Source organism: Gallus gallus, chromosome 7 (assembly GCF_016699485.2).
Source record: "Gallus gallus isolate bGalGal1 chromosome 7, bGalGal1.mat.broiler.GRCg7b, whole genome shotgun sequence".
Lineage (NCBI taxonomy): Eukaryota > Metazoa > Chordata > Aves > Galliformes > Phasianidae > Gallus > Gallus gallus.
The window spans coordinates 20,711,490-20,735,827 of record NC_052538.1 but is presented as its reverse complement, the minus strand read 5'-3'; the positions used below and the strand labels follow the sequence as shown (position 1 = coordinate 20,735,827).

The window sequence follows — 24,338 nt, the reverse complement described above, 5'->3', positions numbered from 1 at the left end:
CCTTTATACTGGTTGTATTAGCCAGAATTTTAAAAGCAGACTGGTTTGGTGTTTTTTTGTTTGTTTGTTTGTTTGTTTGTTTGTTTTCTCATGCTCCCCTGAATTCTGCCTGTTCCAAAGCCTAACTTTTTTAACGTTTTTTTTTTTTTTTCTAATTTTCAACCTCAGTGTGTCTGAGTAGTTTACTTCCATTTGATCTTGTGCCAAGTGTCTTTTTGCTTCAATAGCTTTTTCTTTCCTCTGTATTTGTCCTCCACTGTATTCATAGGGAGCAACTATACGTTTTCTAGATTTTATTCTATTGGGCTAAAAATGTTGTGCTTTCATAAAGTAAATCAAAGTTGTTACCCAGATTATCCTAACGCTACTGAAACTCGACTACAGTTGAATAATAATGATTGAAACTGCACAAAGTATTCCATGTACTTTTCCAGATACTTGAGAAATGGCCCAGGTTTGCTAAATATCAGTGAAGTCAAGAAATGTGGAATTCACTTGTAGAAATACCAAGTACAGGGGGACCCATGTCTGATCTGTGTTCAAGGTGTTCATAGACCTGGGAAAGTGGTCTGAAGCAGAAGGCCAATATGTTTGATAGCACACAGATATTTTCATCACTAGTCTGGGGAAAGCATGTGCAGAAGCATATATTAACATCTAGTTCAGTGCTACTTTTCCTCTGTTCCTTCCTCATTTATATCCTCTAACCTCTCACCTATGTGTTTCTCTGTTTGCCTGCATCATCTTCCCCAGGCAAATTTTGTAGACAACTCATTTGTATTTTCATGTCCTTGATATACTACTTGGATACCTCATTCCCTTTTTTCCTTGTTTCGCCTTCTGCCTGTCACAGGAATGTCAGGTCAAGATAGAACCCATCAGAATCACTGACAGTTTTGGTCCCAAAAGCCAGCTCTTTCATCTTCCGTGCTTTTATTAGCTATCATCAAATTTTAGAAAGAGGTTGGACTCTCATTCTTCACCCTGACTCATTTTAAAAGCTTCTATGTTATACTAGATAAGAGAGAACTTCTGTTAAAATCCAGAGGGAGGTTTGAGGGGAAGAGCAAGCAAATCCTTTGAAGAATAAATGATTTGTAAACAGTAAAAAATGCAGTAAAATTGCCAGATCTTGTTGAACGGGGTTCTTAAAAACATGAGCAAATATCAGATAAGTGTATTGATAAAGCTGTAAATCACTGATCAAAATGAAAAATAGTCTGTTATTTACCATTGCCTGGAAATCCACCTGTGCATTAACCAGAGCTTTTGCAATTTGTGCTGAGTTCTGAAAATGTACGTTATCTGCAAAAGGAACGAAAAAAAAAAAGATTGGCTGTTGAAATGTGTAAATACCACAAAGCATAAAATTCTAGTGCATTAAGTTGTGTCCACTGATTATCAAGCAATACAGTTGACATAACTAAGAATAAGCAAGCATCTAATAATATGTTGTATGGAAATCTATCAAAGATCTAAGTACTGATCCTAATCAAAGGCACAGAAAGATGCCTAATGTTTTTCAAACAAAGTGATTCTGGTTCTGTATTTGTACTACCATTTGCAAACCTCACCATCTGCTGTTCCATGAATGAGAAGATACTCAACGTTTTGGAAATTCTTTGCTCTTGCCATCACAGTTGAATTCTGTTGAGATGAAAAGTGAACAGTTCAGCAGCTTCAATTTAAACTAAGTTAAGCTGAAAGGTTTAAATTACCCAGTGTAACAGCAATCAAACAGTTGGACTGGCATAATAAAGACAGCAATGACTTTATTTCAATCTGAGATTAATAAAAACTAAATACATTTATAGCCACTTCACAAAAAGCACAGCACCCCTCATGTGTCATTTTCTGAACACTGTAATTTCTGGCTACACAGGGCAGCACTATGAAGGCAGTTTGGTACTGAGCACTGCAGCTATTTGGATGGATGAATAGACAGGATGGAGAATAGACAGAGAATACAGAAACATAGAATGGCTTAGGTTGGAAAGGACCTTAAAAATCAACTAGTTCCAATCCTCTGCAGTGGGCAAAATTGCCAGTCACTAGTTCAGGCTGCCCAGGGCCCCATCCAACCTGGCCTTGGGCACCTCCATGGATGGGCTATCCACAGCTTCCCTGAGCAACTTGCCAGGGCCTCACCTCCCTCTGAGTAATGAATTTCTTCCTATCTAACCTAAATATCCCCTCTTTTAGTTTAATGCCATTCTCTCTTGTCCTATCACTACCAGACAACGTAAAAAGTCAGTTTCCCCTTCCTGCTTGTAAGCTCCCTTCAAAGTCCTAGAAGGTCACAATGAAGTCTCCCCAGAAGCTTTTTCTTTTCCAGTTGGAACAAGCCCAGCTCCCTCAGCCCTTCTTCATAAGAGAGATGATTCAGCCCTCTGATCGTGGTACAAAATCCTTAATAGAATGCTTTCTCTAACTTCTCTGGGTTTATTTTAGGCTTGTCTCTATTGAGAGCTGGTATGTGTGCTGCTAGAGGAAGGTATACATTTTCTATCAATGTGAAGAAAAGCAAAAATGCAATCTGTTCCTGCAGGGGAATGTGTTCTGACTTTTTAGTCTGAAGACATTATTATCAGACAGCTAAACTAGCATGAAGTAGCTTGCATATAATAGCAAATATTAGTGACCAAAACCTAATAAACTTCAACATTTTAACCTCTATCATGAGTTCTTTCCAAAGTTAATGATTTTGCAGACAGATTTGTCCAATGAGAAAATAAGAATCCTACAATTTGTCATGCCTAGGATTGATAAATATAAAACCATGAGTAACTACAGAGTTATGAATTTCAGAGCAGCAGCTTTTTTACAGGAGTGCCATTTTGCGAGCTGGCAGGTCCTTCATTTCATTATATTTTCACTATTCTGCTTGTCTATGGAAATGCGATTCAGGTTTAAGGCAAATGAAAAAGAAAGAATTCTCACCTTATAGTGCTCAAGATTATCGGACTCTACAGGAAGACCCATAAATCGTTCTGTGTAGATAGATGCTGTGATATTAAAGAAGAAAAAAGCTATAGATAAAGAATGCAGATTGTGCCTCCAGTGACGCATAGAAAATTTAATGTTTATGTTAACTATATCTGTTCTGCTTGATTTCCTCATAACACAACAAATCTAAACATATTCAAAAATATGAAGGATAGTTAATACATCTCCTCCTAACAGTTCTTGCAGAAATAGTGGTTTGATACTCATCTGCAGAAACAAGATTTTGTGGATAAATATAATTAACTGATGCTACTTTATGCTACTGGTTTGAACTCCTGAAGTCAGTTGAATGAGTCATGTTGTAGAATAATTTCAGTGTGGTGGAAAGAGACTACTGTCAGGAAAAAAAATGCAGAGCAGAATTCCAGACTGGGATGTGTATGAGTATTTACACTTAATATGGAAGAAATGTTCTTTTTTCTTTTTCCTACTGATCGGAAATGAGAAATACTTATGGGAGAAACGGGAAAAGATAAAGACTTGCATTGAAAAAACATCACAATTGCTTTTCAGTCTCAGTCCAGTTCCTTTGTCTAACTACAATGAAGGTTGTTAATGGATTTGAAAATAAAAACAAGCATGAATAACTGAACAGTATGTAACAGCAAGAAACGATCAGGAACAGCTTCCTTTGAGCTGCCTGCATGTTTGTAATTTAACTGAAAGCAGTTATGAAAATCTGTGTAAAACTGATGTAACAGCTGTCACTACAAGAACATTATTTATGACTATCATTGAAAGAGTAACTGGCAAATATTGAGCTGTCAAGCTGCAGTATTATGAGAATTTTATTTATTTTATGCAGTTAGGGCTTTCTGATGATGAAAAGCTAGCATCTTTCACGTAATAGAAGTGCTGGCCACTGTAATTATTAAGAAATTGAGGTTAGAAAGAATCTCTGGAGATCATTTGGTCCTATCCTCCTGCACATGCAGGGTCTTATAGAGCTGGTTGTTCACAACTACGTTAACCATATCTAGATGGCTTCTGATTATCTTCAAGGTGGGAGACTCCACAGACACCCTTGGCAACCTGCGCCAGCGTTTTACCCACACAGGAAATATGTGTTTCCAGATGAACCTCATGCATTTGACTTTGTGCCCATTGTCTCTTGTCTGGGCACCACTGGAAAGAGTCTGTCTCTATCCTCTTTGCATCCTCCCTTCACATATTTATACACATTGATTACATTCCAAGTCTCCTTGTGCCTTCCTAAACAGAGAAGTAAGTCTCCCATAGATATTTTCTAATAAACTAAGTGCAGAAAAGCCTAAATAGCTTATCTTTTATTAAAATCCTTTATCATTCAATGAAAACAGAAAATGTGCAATATCTGTTGTCAACACAGTGTCAAACAACCATATTGGGCTTGAGTTTTCAATAAAATAAACTCTTTTTAATGGCTGGCATTTCTACAACATTTTGAGCCAAATTCTCCACTCTCTTCTACCAGTATAGCTACAACAAGTCCACTGAGGTCAGCAAGAATAGTGTTACAATGACTAAGTGGAAGATTCAGATTGTCAATTACTGAAGAAAAAAAAAAAGAGAGATTGAGAATTTTAATAAAGCAGTCACATATTCAATGCTTTTAACTATACATTGTCCCTGGATGCAATTTGCCTTATAATTGTTCAGCTGCTGTATTAACTCTGACAGAAAATGGAGGTGAGTGGGAAGGTTTTAGAAAAAAGATATGCTCCAAACCCTAATCTATGCATCTAACAGAAAGCAGGACTAAATTTAGAAGCTCTAGGAGCCAGTACATCCTCTGACATTACGACTCTCTTTGGAGTCTCAGATACATAGCATCCTGTAGTTTTGCCCTTAACATTGTTCACCAAAATATTAACATGTTCTGTTTGCCAAAACTCATGATTAATGACTTTGTTCTACTTCCTTCCTTCCTTCCTTCCTTCCTTCCTTCCTTCCTTCCTTCCTTCCTTCCTTCCTTCCTTCCTTCCTTCCTTCCTTCCTTCCTTCCTTCCTTCCTTCCTTTGGGAGTATCTTTGCCTGCCTAGATTTTCCAATGTGCTTTTAGTTAGATTCTTCAATGCTCCCTTGAAAACTCAACTAAAGTGAGACTTTTGCAAAAATAGTGCTTAATGCCTTCATTCTAGAAATAATTTTGTGATCACGAGCGAAGATGTCTTCAAAAAATGTTCATGCCAGGGAAAACATGAAGACTATGCTTCCTGTGTCATACAAATGTTTTCCCCTTTGTTTGCAAAACACCATAAATACAAGGAATGTCTGTTCTAGCAGACAGGGAAGCAATCCTTTCCATTTAACCAAAATTTTTTCTCATAACCAAGACTTCTTAGCAAACGACCATATGCTAAGTAAATGTGTTCAAAGTGCTACATTTTGCTCACTGAAAACATGCATGGCATGATTCTTTTTTACACTAAGGTTCCATTACACCATGCCAAAAGCTAGCAGGTCTGCATGTATGAGTATGCATCTGCTTTATTCACACAGTACGGCCCTGAGATTATACTCCCAGAGATTCTTCAAAACAGTTTGGAGTCTTAGTCAATAAACATTAAGAAAAATATGGCTTATAACACAACAACAGTGGGGATGTGGCTAAGAAAAATCTAAAGGCTAGATACTTAAAAATAAAAAATAGGAATTCAGACATAAATGTGCCCCTCTCTTTTTCTCTGCTTTTTGGAAATAGCTTTGCAATCATCATTGGTAGTCATTCCTGACAGAGTTCATTTGCAGATGAAGTTGGAGTGTACTGTGACTATATCACAGGTAGAAAAACAGTTCAGCTGTTTCTGAACTCAGTGATACAATTTTAACAGGATTTTTTTCAGGGAGATCACTCCAGAGTATGGTGGTTTACCAAGAGGGCTTTACACCCTTACACTTACAGATGTGCATTTGGAATTGTGACAAAATCTGTTTCAAACTGTCAATTGCAGTCTGTTATTTTCAGTAAGGAAAATGTTAAACTTAAGGTCTTAAGAGTTTTATGTTTACGTAATTGCTCTGCCTTTAGGTTTCTTGTTGCCATTCCCTTGCAATGAATTCATTTAGAAAGTCATTAAATGCTGCATCTCTTTCCAAGTCAGCTTTTATGACAAGTTTCCATACCGTAATATTCCCAACTGGAAACAGGAGCCACAGCTATTCCACATTTAAATACTCCACTGCCAGATCCAAGTGCCAGAGAAGTTACATATCCACCATAGGACTAGGAAGAAATCAGAGACAATTTAAACCTATTGTGAAGTACTGTTTTGTTCTCCAGATCAAACTCATATAAATTAATTTCAAACTAGTATTTTGCTTTAAATACACAGAGGACAAAGCTTTTTTTTTTTTTTTTTTAATATATATTTTGATTTTGAATGGATCTGATGTAATTCTCCTGGAAAGGACAAACAGTAAAAAAATTAAAATACTAGGTCTTTCTAAATGAGAATCAGAGAAAAATGAATATGTATAAAGAGAAAAGTATTGGAAAGTGATAATGAGTGGCTATCATAACAATTTATTTTGTAAACTTGGCTGTTACTGCTGGTTAATCAATATTGATTTACCTGGACAGTGAGAAGAGGTGGCTAACATGTCTGGCCTCCAATCCCTTTTGGCATTCCTTACAGTACTGTCTCTAACCCACAAGACCCTTAGGCATTGCTTATCAGCTTGCTCTCCTGCAATTCTCTGTTATGCTGAAGATACTAAGCCGGTTAGGAAGCAGTGTTCCAGTAATGTTTGTGCATTCTTTAGCTAGACATTAATGATGAACAATTGAGCCAGATGGCCTGAAAAACTTAAACATTTCTAGAAGGAGGCTGTGTGGCACATATGCTGCCCCTATAGTTATCTTAAGCCAACTCTTTTCTAGAGAGAATTATATACAATTACACTAAAGGATTATTTCCAGATAGATAAAGTAAAAAGATAAACCACTTACCCAGCCCCATATTGCTATTCGTTTCTCATCAATAAAACCCATTTCTATAAATTTCCTGTGGAAAAAAAAAATAGAAATGAACGTATTATTGTAAAACAAGAATGTTAATACTATACCCAATTAGCAAAAATATTTTTCTCACTTTTTTTCAAACAACATGCCAATTTCAGCAAATTGACAATCAGCATAGCATATCTGATTTCTACAAAGCATTCAACTAACAGACATATCAGAGGAAAGGAAGATTTTTTTCTTCAACGAATAAAAATTGCCAAAATGAATAGTTTATTTGCATAATATTTTTTGCTCCAGAGGATAAAATGAGGACCCTACACAACAGCCATCTTGTAAAAAAAGTTTTTTGTTTTTTTTTTTAATAGCTAATATCTACCTGGATATATTGTCCTGGCTCTCCAAATTAAGCATCATACATTAAGGAAAATGTTGGGTCAAGACAGAGAGAGATACAGCTAGGTTCAGATACATCCCAGGAGATATATCAGCAGCTGTTAGCCTTATTTTACTAGGGCAAGCACAAATGACAGGCAATACCTAAAATATCCAATACAGGCTGGGTGGAACCAAATTAGATGGGCCAAAAAGTGATTCAGCTTTGTTGTATTGCTGTCTTAACCCATGGGGTTCCTCCTATAGTAAAAGGCCCTCCAAGATCTTCCCACTAGAGTATATAATTGATTTTCTCTAAAACTCTTGCATCTTAAACCATGTGTTAGATCAGGAAGATGGAATGCAGTGCATTTAACTGAATAAAAATTTAGCCTAGGTGCTGACAGAAATTTGGGAAGTGTGAAGTCTGAGGTCATTTTTTCACAGCTTGTCTCAGCAAATTCTGCAACTGCAGAATCAGATTCCCTCTGTCTCTGGCATTTTATGTCCAAATGACAATTTGGACTAATTTCTCTTTCTTTAAACATGTTGCTGCTAAGAAATTCAAGAAATACAATAAAATTATGTATTACATTGAAAAACTTAGCATGATAAACAGATATTCTGTTTCATTTATCACTGAAAATGATAATTACATGTTTATATTGTTGAGGTGAAAAATGAATTATCACAAAGCAGGAACAGACATCCTCCTCACATATACTTATGAATGCAGGCAGTGTTCTTAAGCAAGTAGAAAAGGCAGTAGGATCCTGGACTTCTACATCCAATTTCTAACTGCTTGTTACTACTAGGCCCATTAACTAGGGCAATGTTATTAAATACTTAGAATTTTATCCATGCTCTGATAGGGCAAATTCAAGATCAAAACATGGAATAAATTTCTTATTCCTGTACTAAAATTCTTACACTTCTATTCCTGTGGGGTTCAAACTAAACAGTTCTTAAAATGCTCACTTTAAAACTGCTACTGCATCTGTAAAGTTAACAGACAGACCCACTTTACAAAACCTCAGCTTTCCCTCCCCTCCAAAATCTCTGTTTAAGGACTTGTTTTTCCTTTGGAACTTCTTAAGTGTTTCTGTGCAGGGGTGTAGATTGTGGGGAACAACTACCAGAGGATTTCAGATATTTTCTGATTTCCGTAAGTATTTCAAGACGGCATGGAAAAGAAATTTATGGAAAAGCCAGAGTCAGGATTTAGTTTTTTTACATCTGCCTTTTAGCTAATAGCTATCATCCCTCACTGGCTAAGATCACAGGATCTTTAGCGAATTTCTATGGTGGTTGAGGTAGGTTTCCCCTACAGGGAAGACTTCAGAATGGTCGAAAATACGTCAGCTTACCTCTCACCACTGATGGTCATATTTCCTTAGGCCTCTGATTATGCCTTTACAAAATGAAAGTGCTGAGATCCAAACATGTATTTAGTAGTACATGGATGTAGTACACCATGCAAAACCAAGTTGACACCAAAGTCTGGAGACTTCAGCTCTCCAGAAGAAAGCTTCAGGAGTACATTTAATCTGACTTTTTTTTTTCCACACTTTTTGTAGTTGCGTAAGTACAACAATTTTATTGGGAGATATTCTACTCACTTCACAGCTGAAATTTGGTCCTCAACTTCATAGACTCCTAGTCTTCGATAAACTGCATGCAAAATCTTGTCACCTTGATAAGCTGTTCCTCTGCCATCTACTAGAGCAACAATAATTCCCTCTTTGCTTGCAAGATACGTTATCCAGCTAATGCTAAATGTGTGTTTTACATTCTGACTGCATGGTCCTCCATACCTAAAAGTAGAATTTAACATATTTTTAACTCAGATGTATAAATGAATACCGGATACTGGACCATAGATAAGTATAACTTATATTTTCTCTACAAGTATTTTGCTAAATGACTGTGGTTCAGACAGTTCAGTAGACAGAAACAGTACTACTACCATTTTCATATATTCATGGAATTTTACTTTCAAAAATTCATTTAAATCCTTAATGTCTTATGCCTAAGGCAAGTCCCATTTGTTTTAGCTGAGACTAAGGGGCATGACATCAGGTATCCGTCCTAAGGGGAATCTTTGGAAAAGCTATGTTTAAATTTTCAATTACTTCCAAATTCATAGGGTATAGAAATTAAGTGTGACAGCACTTTTTGATCCCCTCCCCCCCCGCTCCATAATTTCATAAAATCACCAAGATTGGAAAACACCTACAGGATCATCCAGTCCAACTGTCCACCTATCACCAATTTGAACTTCATACGTATTACTCATTAACAGAGAAAACAACAACAACAGAAGTCTTTAAACTTTTTGGTCATTACTAGACCTCTGTTTCAGTAAGGAATATCCTGTATTGTGGGAGCTATTGGCTGAACTCACCCCACATAGCTGAGCAATATGGAGACACTATTTATGACAATGATCTAATGCAAATTATCATTTGACCTCTAGGATATAATTGACTTCAACTTGTGCTCTAAATTTCAGCCAAACATATTTAGCTTTGTCGGACCTTTGGATCATCAAAGGATTGGGTTTTTTTTCCCCCACTTGTAAGAAAATGAGGCAAGCTCTTATATTTTCCATATCAACAAATCTGAAATCAGTACATTCAAATTGCCTCAGGAAAAATAGAAATGGCAACAGAACTAGGAAATCCAAGCAATAAACGATATGCCTTTATTCTTTTTGTCTCTATTCTTTTTGTCTTTTTTGCTCTAAGGAACTAACCCATGCCATGATAAGATGAATACTGAAAACCTCATTGAGTTCCATTAGGTTCAATTTCTACTCCAGAAATATATTAAACAAACAAAGAAAATAAAAACAAGGTCGTTTTTCTTTTGCATAATAAAATACTGCAAACATCTTAGGTTTCCTTAAATTATAATAGTATGTTTATGACAAAACAGCAAAATTGTAAGAAAGATATTGTTACATACACTTGAATAAGCAGTGGGTACTTCTTGGATCTATCAAATTGTGGGGGTATAAGCATTTTGTACCACAAAGCTAGAAGAGACACATCAAAGTTATATCATTAATGGTTACAATGATTTCTCCAAGCACAACCCAGTTTGATGCAATAGTAATGCAATAGTAATAGAAAATGAATCAGCACAAACTACAGAGTACATAAACAGTAAACCACAAAACTCATACAAGTAACTGTTTATGCTGAACTGTTTAGAAATAATTTTGAAAAAAAACAAGTGCCCATTTTTATTATTTAAATTATGTCAGGTATAAAGTTATGACTTCACCTAGCAGCTGGTTTCTAGTTTTTCTGGTGTCTAAAAATACACAATTAGGAGTACAACTGTTATTAAGATTTTGAGAAACGAGTTTTGGAAACATTACACTGATTCACTACTATGGAATATTATTTGTAAAGTTACTAAGAAAAACAACAGTGTATGCAAGTCAATATAACACATAAATCGCAGTTTATGTTTCACTTTTTATTAACTCCATACTGTAATGTTTCTATGTGATATTCAAACACTACAGAAATCTACAGAAATATTGTTTTGGTTTTTTTGTTTTAATTACATTATGAAGAAGAAATGTGTTTTAACTTTTACTTTATTTATAGGTACACTGAGGCACAGATACAGCGGTTACTGTCAGAAAAGGCAGAATGAGGGTCTGATGTCCAATCTAACGTGCTAACAAGTTTGATCTATGAAAAGATTATACTCACTATAACAAAATGAAGGCAAAATAAAAAAGTTAGGAATAAAAAATATAACAAAAATGTATAATTCTTACTTATACCATCCACTTCAAGTTTATTAATTTCTTCTTTTGGCAGTATGATCTCTTGCAAAGCAGACTGCAATTCTTGATTGTCCTCTAATATTCTGAGCTCTAGGGAAAAAAAAATGTCCAAATCATTAATTAGTTTATTTCTTAACTTCTCTTTGTTAAATGAGATATGTTTTGTATTATTTGAACAGTAAGAAAATCTGTGAAAGTTTACAAGTAGAATAATGAAATCAGCTCAGTTCAATTTGGGTTTGATCAAATAGCTGAATAAAAGCAAGGCACTGGGGTTACAGTGAACAAATGTTCCTTAGTTTTTTATAGGATACATATTTTGCAATGCAAATAATTTCATATACTAGCGGTGTATGTTAGAATTCTGGATGTCAGGAGAAAACTTTTCTCCTGCAGCACCTCCTTTCCTGCTTACCAGAGTGTTGTCAGTTTAGACTCTGAGACTCGTGGGCAGTATGGTTAAGCCCATGTATATTTGTGAATATATTGTTTCTGGGCTAACACAGAATATTTGGTTTCTTATGGAGCTGAAGCAAACCTGTACTTAACTACCTTATTGTATATTCCCACAAAGACACTGGACACACTGTATAGTTGTCCTTATTAATGGATTTCTGCACACTTAACAAGCTTCCTTTATTGTGGTTGTTTTTTTCTCCCTGATATTTTATTTTTTACTTTGTTTGAGGCACAATTTACTGTTTTATCATTTTAAAATTACTATTTATAACTTAGTTTCTAGTACAGAGATATAAATTATGAATTCACTGGGTAGTATTAGTTTCCTTATGCTTTTTTCCAAGAGTATTGGTGAATTAATATTGTACATAATAGAAATTTGTGACTTTCATCTTAACTTTCAAAATGAAAGAGAAGATTCTTTTAGACTTCAGATCTTCCCTTTGTGAGTGTTTTTTTAGCTGTTTGATTTTTTTTTTTTTTTTTTAAGTGGGAAGCACTTTCGGTTTCCGGAAATGCTGAGAAAATAAAAGTACTACTACTCTCAGCATGTTTTGAGCTAGATTATGCTCAGAAAATAGCAGAAATATAACACTAGAACATTTTCTTTCAAAGTACTCTGACATTTTTGCAGACTCAAGTGAATTTTTATGGCTGAAATATCAACCTAGTTTTGGATACACATGCAAACTCAGCTGATCCCCATCCCATCCTTCCCTTCAAATCTGAATCTTGGCCTTTACCACAGATTAGCTGTAGTCGTGCTGAAGGGAGTTTCCAGATTGGTCCATGTTTAACAACATGGTTTCTACAAAAATTCATGAGTGATATATTTTCAAAATGCTGCCAACCACAATCAAAGTGATCCACAATGACAACGACTATTTCACAGCTTGCAACTCAATCCATGACAATTAGATTTGCACCACAGAAGAGACTATGAAAGCAGAGAACTTAAGTAAGATTAATACACAAAAGGTCACATAAAAGGTCAAAGAAGAGGCTAAGAGTGAGGCATCACGGAACCAGTAGTAAACATCCTTTAAATGAAACTGTTCTCTCCTTCAGAGAGGTTGAAAAACGCATATCTATGTTTAGGCACTTTGCTGCATTTCATGCAATTCCTGTTTTTATAAGGAAGATATTATAGGCTCTTGATACATAAGGTTGGGGAGGGGAGGAGAGTGGAGGGGGAGGGAAGGGAGGGGACTGGTAGTTGGGGAGGTCAGAATGCTTCTTGCTGGAGTTTCGGTTCTGTATAGATAATTACATCTCCTCTGAAACAGTTATTTGAATGGATATTTCTCACAATTCTTCTGAAAGAACTTTTGCTTTTCCCTGGTATCTGCTGATAGCTGAAGACCATCCAAATTCTAATTAGTACAGTACAGTATCCCAAAGTATGAACTCTAAGTAATACACTGAAGCCTATTGCATAGGGTAGGACTGTTTCATGAAAAAAAAAAAAAAAATCAGAAAATCTTGAGCTGTGAAAAGGGATAGATTTGAAGTCAGAATAACATATTCTACAAAGTTTGACTTTGTAAAATTTAGTAGACAAAGAGTTGCCTATATTGATTGCATCTATAACGTATGAAAAGGTAAAAGAATGTCATAAATTTCTTAGGCTCAGGAATGAAAATAGATACATCACTGTATTCATGAATGTTTGGATTTTGCTAATTAACAAAATTAGAAAGACAATAGATATTTTTATAACACTTATATGAGAGGCTTTTTGGTCACAATCCTAAATGCTACATTAGAGGATCTGAATAGTGAATATCAGTAAGAAATACAATTGTCCAGAAACAGGCAGAGTATTTTCAGTACCTCTATCACTCTCATTCTCAAAAAGAGTAGAAATAGGAATCCCGGGACCTGTCATAATAATGAAAGGAAGGTCATTTATAGTTTGAAGCCAGAAGTATAGATTACATTAATGTTGGTGACTGTCAGAAATTAAAGAGCTGAATACAATCTTGTACCATTCTAAATCTTATCTATTGAATAGCATTCTAGTCTTTACTGCACAAAATACATAAGGTACTCTGTGTGTGTGTAGACTTACATAATATACCTGTATTGCTTTGCAAACATAATAGAAATAACTTTGAATCTGTTGGCAAACTCTTCCTCCATAGAGATGAAGTGACATCCAGTTAACACCTGAGATGCGATTACATAAGATGACTGTGGAATTAACATTGTGAAACATTCTTCTGAGAACATGTCACATTGTATTTGTGAAGGTGACTGGCTTTCATATGGTGATGACCTTACAGACTATTTTGCACAAGAATGATTGAAGGGTATTGTTATTAGCCACATTTGGTCTTCTGCTTAACACAGGTCCTAAAACCTCTTCAGCTAATCATTCAGTGCAGAAGATCAGTAAACATTATATGAAGAATGCAAAAGGAAAATCTTGGATAGTTTTTCCCCTGCTTTTTTTAGACTGTAACTTCACTGTACTTCAATTAAGATGGATGAACTCATTACTCATGCATCTGTGTTATAAGTGGTTTCAATAATCACACATTTTGATGAATTGAATTTTTATAATTTCTGTTATTAAAAAATATTTTCAGGTACCAAATATCCAGCATTTTTTGTGGCTGACAGATTTGGATAATTTCAATTGGGTAGCACATTGTAATGGTTTCTCAGAGCCACCTTTGATTATATAAATAGGAAATGAATCTTTTTCAAAATCCTGCTCTTGCTACTGCAAGAACAACTTTGATGAATTAACTTCAAATCTGTTTTGTGCCACGGAGTATTTTCAAATATTTGTTTTTAATTCTAAAAATCCCAAGCTTTTGAGGAAAAATTTATAAAAGTGAAAATATTCATATTTTCTGAAAAAAAAAATCCAAGGTTTTTGAACATGGAAAAAATTGTAGAAAAAAATTTCCTTATAGTGAAATTTCTATGATTCCTTGGGTCATTGTTTGCATTAACAGTTACTAACTATTTTGATACATTGACAGACTAATTGATTATTGATTGGTTTTGATACATCTGACAGAGTAATTGATTGTATGTTTGTTCCCATGCTATACGTACCATAACAGATCAAGGCATAATACTTAGAGCGTTCACTGAACCTCGCTGTATAATACTGGCATCTCTCTTTCCGTAAATTGCAAGTAATGCATAGTTTTCTGATAGGCTTACTTCCAATACTAATTCTAGGAGAAAAATAAAATACAACAATTATTAATTTTGCTACAACTACCTTTGTATGTGTCTGCCTCATGTGCTGGAACATAGTGTACTTGGAAAATAGTTCTTTTTAAAAATAAATGTTTTCCCTTCTTACTATTTTTTCCTAACAGTATATTTAAACACTAGCTGGTCTTTCTAGATTCTCAGATATAATAAAGTCATGATTTAATTAAAATAGCTTGAGAAATTGCACTTTAAACATTTTGAAACAAAATTCTTTTATTGAAAAATCCACTCCCATCACCTACTATCATTAATTGAACATTGATAACACTTACTTGTAAATATTTCTTCTTCCTGGATAGCCTTCAAATTCATTGCTTGAGTAGAAACTGTGAATTAATTTAGATGTTAATAAATAATCCATAAACTGATGACCTGTGAACCAGCATCAAGACAAAAAGATGTCCTGGAAGTTAACTTACTCTCAGTTTGCTACTCATGATGAAAGATTACACTAAGCTTACATGCCCTTCATCTTAGTAAATCGTTGCTCAAACTCTCATTAGATAACAAATACACCATATAAATAAGAGTTCTGTCTTAGCTCTCAAGACCTAATCACCTCAATTATATAAAATACATCAAACTGCATAGTAAACTGAATGAGAGACCACAGTTCAAATTCAATGAAATAAAACTTAAATAATTTCTATTTGTAGGAAGGCTAATCAAATACTTAAAATTAAGTATTTGTAGATAAGACTCTTTAAAATAGGTGACTGATAATAAGCTGAAAGATTGAGAGCAATTTGCAAAGAATCTACCAAAAATAAACTAAGACTACAAACCTGTATAATGCCTTTGCCTATCAATTTACTGTGAATGCATTCAGTTGGATGCAGTACATTCATAGGTAATTATAACTTATAATTGACAAATGGCTGATATGTGTCAAATGATTAAGTATTGCTTCTATTGACAAAATACAACCTATATGCTTCTCAGTGGTACTTACATTGCATCATTTGTTACTCTAAAAATATATATTGCCTCCCATTCTCCACTTGTAATTTGGATTGCATTCTCCTGTGAGGCAAAATATATGTTACTGAATACAGTAAAATTATTTCATAATTTCACAGTACATTAAGGTAGAAAACGTTGATTGACTTACCACAGAACCATTGATGTAATGTATATGCTTATAACCATTTTTGTCACTAAAAATTTTGTAGTACGAACTGCCGTCTGAGGTAAAATATGGTGCAGAAACAAAGAACTGAAACAAAAGAACTTGGTAGATGAGATGAAAGAAAGAATGTCTCAGCTGTTTAACAGGTTATAGTCAAAAAACTAAAAATAACAGGACTCTATTTCAAAAGTTAAGGTAGAACAATTAACTTCAGAAAAATGTTCACCCATGATATGCACCCTTATTCAGCATGAATTGCAATTTATGATCTGTCGTGTCAGCTTTTTTAAAGTGGTAATATAAATACCTAAAGTTGCCCACAAATACAGGATCTTTAGGTGTAGAATGGAATAATTTGCATACTCCAAATGATCTACAGTTATTTCAGAATATTTAGAGGTGAAAAAAAAAGTTTCTGAATGAAACTAATATCTGTGAACAGTGCCAGATTGGAATTCTGCGAATCACAGAGTTTATCTGATTCACTGAAAAAAAATGGCACTGAGTGAAATCAGTATCCAATCTTTCCCATATTATCATACTAATGTTTAAGAACAGATTATCACAGATAAAACCATTAAGATTTTACTTCCTTTGAGCCCATCACCTCCTTACAAAGACTGTCAAGCCAGTTACTGCAACTGTTTATTTTCAAAATTATGAGAACGGGATAATGACTTGCAAATACTTCAAACTGCACCAAACACTCCTGAGTGGGTATGAATAGTACTAACACAAACTCAATTAGAAACTGTGACCAAAAGTTAAATTATTCCCAAGTCAGCTTCTAATCTTGGAAATCTCATAAAGGATAAAGCAGGAATTTATGCTTGTGTACAATTTCACTAATTGTATTAAAAACCTGTCATTACAACCTCTAGAGAAGAGGTGAAAAAAGGAAAGGTACCAAGGGGCTACTCCATCCAAATGTGTAATATTTACTTAAAAAAAAAAAAAAAATCTCTTAAAGGATGGCATGCTGAAAATTGTGACTCTCAGTTAAGTCCACTGCAAGACCTTTAGGCAGAGCATGTAATTGCCAATACTGAATTCTGTTAACTTCACCTGCCTGAGAGTAACATAAGAATTAACACATTTTTAATGTTAGAAAGCTGGCAGCCAATTACTGTGCCTCACAAAACATAAAACATCATAAATCATCTCAACCCTACTGTGTAATAGGTTTGAGGCAGTAGCATTGTGTGACTCTGAATAGTTCTTTGTCATTCAAAACATCACCATGAAGATGCAGAAAGCTGTAAATTCCCATTAAATGAAAAAAGAATACAAGAAAACCTACTCCGCCTGCCCATCCTGTTTGACTCTCCTCGATGTGCTGTTGATTCTGAAAAACAAAATCAAATGTACACTCTTAAAGAAGTTTGTACATTAACAAAACAATCAGATTATGATTAGATTAAATTAAATTAGATTTAAAAGCTTCATCTAAAAAGTCTACTGCCTTCTCTAAAAGAGAACTTTAGAATACTTGCTATGGTGATTCAGGAACTTCAAAAATGTCTAAGGTGAACTATATTACTGTGTTAATATTATAATGCTTGTTAAGTTAGTAATATACTAATATAATGTAGATGGACTTTTTACTTATTAAGATAAGAAAAAAGACAAGTATTGTTTTATATCTGCACCATAGATTTATTTATCTTACTTCAAATTAAGGTTCACATCCTGATTACATAATACATTAAGAATATATTTAACTTCTCTCATATGAGTAGTTCCATGACCTCTGTGGGATTTTTCTGTTATTAAAGCATTTGCAGAAATTAGAGACTTGGCATATTTATAGTAAACCCTAGTTTTACAAACACATATTTACACGCCTAGCTTTAACTCACAGAAATAATTCCAATGAAGTCATAGTGGCTTCTCTGGTTTATTCACAAGCGAAAGAAAGACTTGAACACATGAACATTTTTGATGAATCAACATGTTAGGAACATTTTGTGGATTATATTTTGTTACTAATTTCAAGTACATAAAGCCTAGTACATTTATTGTAGCTTAGTCTCAATTTAATCTGAAATCAACAAGAAAACTACTTTTGCTCATGTAAACGCACAGAGATACACTTCCTAACAGCAAATAGAACTAATGCAGCACTCCCATCTGTTCACACTCCTCCAATTGGCCATTTGTGCAAACTTTAATGTGATAAAAGCATTGTATCACTGTATAAATATAGAATTATAGAAACGTCAGTAGTGATTCCATAAATAAGGTTTCATGGAGAAATGCAATTAAACAAGGATCATGAACACAGTCCTGCAAGATATTAATTGTTCTGGTCTGGTTCCAGCAAAGCAATTAAGCACATGCTAAATTTTAAACACATAGATAGTCCTACTGACATAAATTAAACTGCTTACTTGCTTTAAGTTTTTCAGTGAATTGTGGTAGAACTCTAGATTCCTTTATTTATTTTTAATATTTTTATTATATGTTTTAACAATTATTAAAATGCAAATGATTTTGAGGTGAAATACAAATTCAGCATTAATGTATAAGGAGAAATGACTTAGGAAAGACATCAAATACTGCCATAAATATATATTTTGTCCTAATAAACTCTAGTTATTTCTCTGTGGAATCAATAAAAGTTTTGAAAGAACAGGAGCTCAGCTTCCTTTCAAATTTTCAACTATTGTATTATTATAGAGGAATAAGTATTTTCAACTTGGAAAGACTATATCAGTAAACTGTAAGTTTATAAGTTATACAGAAGATTATAATCAGTATGCTATATTAATTCTACTTTTGAAAATGAAGAGGCAAGAAGGAACTAAGCAACAATTTTGAAAGCTAGATAATAGCACTCTTGTTATTTTTATTGCTTTGACTGTTATTTGAACCTCACTAAAAATATTTTTGTGTGATTTTTCTGCTGTTTCCATTAGAATTTTTTCATCCTTCCTTCAAACAGCATTTAAAATACTGAAGAAGTCATCATTATTAGCTGAAAGATGAATGTGACCAAACACTGGAAAACAAAATTACTTTCCAAAAATCATGGAAATATTAAATATACTTTTTGAGTAAATCAGAGCAACTAGTGCACAATGAGTAGGTGTTAAAATACGACAATTCAGAAGAAAGTAGCACATGCTAATTTCAGCAATGTATATTTCCAACTTTATTACCTCTGGACAGTCCCAAGTATTTGAATTTTCTTTGAAGTCACAAATAGCTAAGACTGAAAAATTTTGGATTCTCTTTAGCCATTGCACACCAACTCGACTATCTGTTACCCAAGTAAGCCAAGTAAAATAATGATCACTAAAAAATAAATGAAAGAGAAAGACTGGTTATTAAACAGCAGGAATACAGAAAAATTTCTACAGACTATAACCCCATTTTTCTCTGTGGAAGACAACAGCAAATCTTCTATTTTATTAGGAATATTTTTTTTCCTTTGTAGCAATATATCATGTGAATCCATGTATATTTCTATTTATCTTCTGATGCATCTGTGAGATTAATATGGCACTCCACTGTTAACAAAACAATTCAGAGTTTCAAGCATTTAAAACAAGCAGACAAACAGTTTTTTAAAAAACTCTGATGACATATTTTGAGGGCAGAATACCTTGATGCAATCACTGCAGGAACTGGCACCTCTTTAGGACCAAATGCTTCAATGTTAGTAGTGTCTACAATGAACACTTTAACAGTAGGATTTTTAGCACCAGCCTTCAAAAAAAAAAAAAAAAAAAAAAAAAAAAAAAGTATGAGGTTGTTCAAATGTAGATAAAATTTAGATCTAGGAAAATGACAACAGTTTTTGTGGGAAAGGAAATAGGATACAAAATATTTATTCAGTTGAGTACAACATCGTAAATGTGATCTTATAAGATCTTGTAAGTGACCCTACAGAAGTAGTTTGTTATTTAACTTTGCTCCATTTTATAAATAAAGAAGAAAGCCTTTTGAACAGTGCAATTCAGTGCCTTTCAATACTGAAAATGTAATGCTTGAAGTGAACCAGAGCTGTATTTGCAGTGTGGATCTCTGCAGTACACCCTATACTTTGCAACAAAACTTGGCTGGCAGATGAGACCTTGTTAAGACATATTAACATGATCACTTGTAGTCATACAAAGATGATGAGTCATAGAGTTTGTACATGCTGAAAAAGGCAAACCCAAGAGGTTCTTGCCTTCAGTTTGGCACTAGAAAACCAGTAGAATCCAAAACCCTTTGAGAACAAAGCACACTACGAAGAATGCAAATAAACTGAAGCTGTCATAGCTTTTATTTCACACAAACAATTTAAAAAGGTCTCATAATTTACTTATGGTATTGGAAAATAACAACTCCACAGTTAATACATCACAGAAAATAAACTGAACTGAAAAAAAGTAAGGCTTGACCATGCAAACGTGTTCTTTGTACACACTTTTTACTTATACAATGAATTCTGTTTATTTCACTAATACTATCCAATATCTAAAGTTTTGAGTGTGTCTGTATCTTTTTATAACTTGGTCTATTTTTGCTTTCATTCATTAACTTAGGCCACAATGGATTTAAGCACTGTAATACAAACATTTTTTAAATACAACTAATTTTATAGTTATCATAACGTACTTCTCAACAGAAAGTAAGTAAAAAGAATGATAAACATACCTTGGGGTATGGGATAATTATTTTTCTTGGGTATTGGTCCTCGCCAAAATACGAATATTCAATTACTGGTATATCAGAATCATTAAATTGTACATATGCTAAGTATTTTCCACTTGGAGACCACCACAATGCATATTTAGTTGCTAGCATTTCCTCTAAGAAAAAAGAAATCATTCATAATAGTGTAATTAATATATCTTCTAATCTATTTTATCATTTTACTTTTACCAACCCAGACATGTAAAAAGAGTTATACTAGATAAATAACAGGATGTGCATCAAACATATTGCTATACATCTCAAATGTGAAAGTCCTTAAGAACTTCCAAAACATGCACAAACTGCATTTAACTCACTTTGATTATTCAAGTGCACATGACTTTATTATCTCATGCACTGAAGTGCCGAATAATCAACCAACCTTTAAATTTCCCCTAAAGCTTAATCCTCAACCACTACCTACACAGTAGAATGAGAACCAACTTGTAAAGTTTTGATACAGTTTCAGTAACTAAATACTCAGGATTTTGCTTACACAGAATGAATGCAAAATGCATTCATTGGCAGGTAATGTATTTCTAGTCATATAAATTCTTAATGGTAGTAACAGCTCTTTTTTTTTAAAAAAAAAAGCTGCAGTACACATTTCCAAGTTCTGTTGTTTTGGCAGATTCCAGAGGTATATGTTTGCTTAAATCCTTTGGAGAATCCATCTTACCCCTTCTCCAGCTTTTTTTTCCCCCAAATAGCTCTCTGTTCCTGTTGCCAATGAGTAAATCTCATCAGCAAAACATACATCTGCAAAGTCCCACAATATATAAATTTCCACCTCTCTCTCTCCTTCTCTATAACTCCTATTCTTCTCCTGTCCAAATGAAGATCTAATCCTCTTTCTCTGCCAAAGTCTCACACTCCCCTCTGGATGTAAACAATACCTGTCACTCTGTTGAGCCTTACTAATTCTCCCCTTTTTAAAGCATGCTTCTCCAGCCTATAAAGCCCTTCACAGCTTGCTTGTACCCCAGCACTCCTCTCTCACCAATTATACTAAGGTTAAATCTACCTTCTAATCCATTTGTGATGCCAATCTCTTACTTTCTATCCGTTCTTCACTAGATGTGGTGGGGACTGTGATCACTGAGGATAAGGAAAAGGCTGAGGTTCTCAATGCCTTATTTATGTGTGTCTTTAAATGTCAGACCAGTTATCCTCAGGATACCCTACCCCTGACCTGTAAGTCTTGGATGGGGAGAAGAATAAAACCCCCTGTGATTCAGGTGGAAACTGTAAGAGACCTACTACACCACCTAGACTGACACAAGTCCATGGGGCTGGATAGCATCCACCCAAGGGTGCTGAGAGAGCTGGTAGAGGTGATAGTCAAGCCACTGTCCATCATCTATCAGTGTTCCTTGTCAACCAGTTAGGTCCCAGAGGACTGGAGGCTTGCCAGTGTGACTCCCATCTACATGAAGAATGATAAAAAGGATCTGGGGAACTACAGGCCTGTCAGCCTGACCTTGCTGCCAGGAAAGGTTATAGAGCAGATCATCTTGAGGGAGATCAGACAGCATGTGTGGGACAACGGGTGGATCAGGCCTAGCCAGCATGAGTTCATGAAAGGCAGGTCCTGCTTGACCAGCTTGATCTCCTCCTATGATCTGGTGACCAGTCTGGTATATGGGGGAAAGGCTGTTGATGTAGTGTATTTAGAAGCTGGCAGCCCATGGCTTGGACAGGAACAGTCCTTGCTGGGTAAGGAACTGGCTGGATGTCTGGGCCCAGAAGGTGATGGTAAATGGAGTCACATCCAGCTGGCAACTAGTCATGAGTATGTTCCCCAGGGGCCAGTACTGGGACCTGTCCTGTTCAATATCTTTATTAATGACCTGGATGAGGACACTGAATGCACCTTCAGTAAGTTTACAGATTACATCAAACTGGGAGGAAGTGTCAATCTGCCTGGGAGTAGGAAGGCTCTACAGAGGGATCTGGACAGACTGGATAACTGGGCTGAGTCCAATGGGATGAAGTTCAACAAGTTCAAGTGCCAGGTCCTGCAATTTGCAACTCTACAGACTTGGGGCAGAATGGCTGGAAGACTGTAGAGAAATGGACCTGGGGATACTGGTTAACTCTTGGCTGAACATGAACAGGGGAGGTTTAGGTTAGATATTAGGAGGAATTTTTTCACACAGAGGGTGGTGACGCACTGGAACAGGTTGCCCAAGGAGGTTGTGGATGCCCCATCCTTAGATGCATTCAAGGCCAGGCTGGATGTGTCTCTGGGCAACCTGGTCTAGTGGTTGGTGACCCTGCACATAGCAGGGGGGTTAAAACTAGATGATCACTGTGGTCCTTTTCAACCCAGGCCATTCTATGATTCTATGATTCTATGAGGCAGAAGGATGCCCAGGTGGCCAAGAAGGCCAATGGCATCCTGGCCTGTATCAGAAAGTGTTGCCAGCAGGAGGAGGGAAGTGATTATCCCTCTGTACTCAGCCCTGGTGAGGCCTCACCTCAAGTATCGTGTTCAGTTTTGGCCCCAGAATGGGCTGCCCAGGGAGACGGTGGAGTCACTGTCCCTGGAGGTGTTCAAGAAACGTTTAGATGTTGTACTGAGAGACATGGTTTAGTGGGAAGTATTGGTGACAGGTGAACAGTTGGACTGGATGATCTTAGAGGTCTTTTTCAACCTTGGTGATTCTATGATCCTATGATCTCATACTTTCACTAACATTCTTCACTATTTTATCCTATGCTGCATCCAAGCTTGGGAATATTTGCCTTGGGAGCCCATGAGCAGTGCTCAGATGTACAAAGAGGGCACAGTAAACAACAAAACATGATATAGAAACAGTCTAGCTATATTATGTGAAAGAAAAAATATTCTAGTTTGAATTTGTCACCTTCACATTTGAATGCCCCCTGGCTCCTTTCTAAGTGACATTAAAAAGTACGTAGTGATTAGTATACATCTACTTAAAACAGTTTCAGCAAATGTGTCTCCTTTCTCATCATCTCTGTCCCCAAAATAAGAAGTACTTACTGGTTCCAATAATCCCTAATATGGCAGGAAAAAAAATAAAGTAATGCTTAGTGCTCTAAAACCATTTCATCACCATAGATGGTTTAGAATGGATTGTGAGAACATAGCAGTGTAGATTTCACATGTTGTTGCCCTTCAAGATTTACTTACCTTCATAGACCCAATCTGGTATCCCATTAAATATTTCATTTTCTTTTCCATCACTAGTTAGTTTAATTGGTGCCTCTCTTGGACTTTGTTTCAAATAGATATTATTTTGGTAAACATACGCCTAAAGATAAGAAAATATTTTTTATGATTACACACATCAAAAAGAGGGGTTGTCAGATTTTTTGCAGTCAATGAATACAAAACAAGAAATATTTTTTAATAACTCTGTATTAAAACCTTTGCAAATTATGCAAAAACAACTACTTCTGTGAATAAATTTTATCTTATAGGACAAATTCTACGTTCAGCTATGACTCTCCAGTGAAATATAGGATGCTCCAATACAAAATATATGTATATATTTTCCATTTGAATTTTTATTTCTTGTGAGTTTTCTAAAATTATTATGATGCTTAAAGTGTATTTTCTTGCATGAATATTCCAAGAACTATAATTATTAACTTTTTACTATAGTCAATAGGTCCATAAGAATTAGTGAGAGATAAAATAATTTGAAATATTAAGTAATTATCCATAA

The 24,338-nt window shown here is 35.0% G+C and overlaps 1 protein-coding gene across 3 annotated transcripts in view; it reads right to left on the bottom strand.

The window, feature by feature from the left end:
• FAP (fibroblast activation protein alpha) overlaps window positions 1-24,338 on the bottom strand; it is a 45,806-nt gene that overhangs the window by 7,861 nt on the left and 13,607 nt on the right. For all 3 annotated transcript variants that reach the window (XR_005861245.2, XM_040703444.2, NM_001193639.5), the window contains exons 8-25: window positions 23,801-23,921; window positions 20,602-20,756; window positions 19,562-19,665; window positions 19,116-19,251; window positions 17,255-17,299; window positions 15,937-16,041; window positions 15,778-15,848; window positions 15,098-15,151; window positions 14,658-14,782; window positions 13,422-13,469; window positions 11,121-11,219; window positions 10,292-10,361; window positions 8,944-9,138; window positions 6,938-6,992; window positions 6,112-6,211; window positions 2,941-3,005; window positions 1,575-1,647; window positions 1,232-1,305 (exon numbers count right to left, since the gene is read on the bottom strand). Coding sequence is in view for 2 of the 3 variants with exons in the window: in XM_040703444.2 (XP_040559378.1) it covers window positions 1,232-1,305; window positions 1,575-1,647; window positions 2,941-3,005; window positions 6,112-6,211; window positions 6,938-6,992; window positions 8,944-9,138; window positions 10,292-10,361; window positions 11,121-11,219; window positions 13,422-13,469; window positions 14,658-14,782; window positions 15,098-15,151; window positions 15,778-15,848; window positions 15,937-16,041; window positions 17,255-17,299; window positions 19,116-19,251; window positions 19,562-19,665; window positions 20,602-20,756; window positions 23,801-23,921 (1,695 nt within the window). In the remaining variant the exon portion in view is untranslated. The remainder of the gene's footprint in view (window positions 1-1,231; window positions 1,306-1,574; window positions 1,648-2,940; window positions 3,006-6,111; window positions 6,212-6,937; window positions 6,993-8,943; window positions 9,139-10,291; window positions 10,362-11,120; window positions 11,220-13,421; window positions 13,470-14,657; window positions 14,783-15,097; window positions 15,152-15,777; window positions 15,849-15,936; window positions 16,042-17,254; window positions 17,300-19,115; window positions 19,252-19,561; window positions 19,666-20,601; window positions 20,757-23,800; window positions 23,922-24,338) is intronic.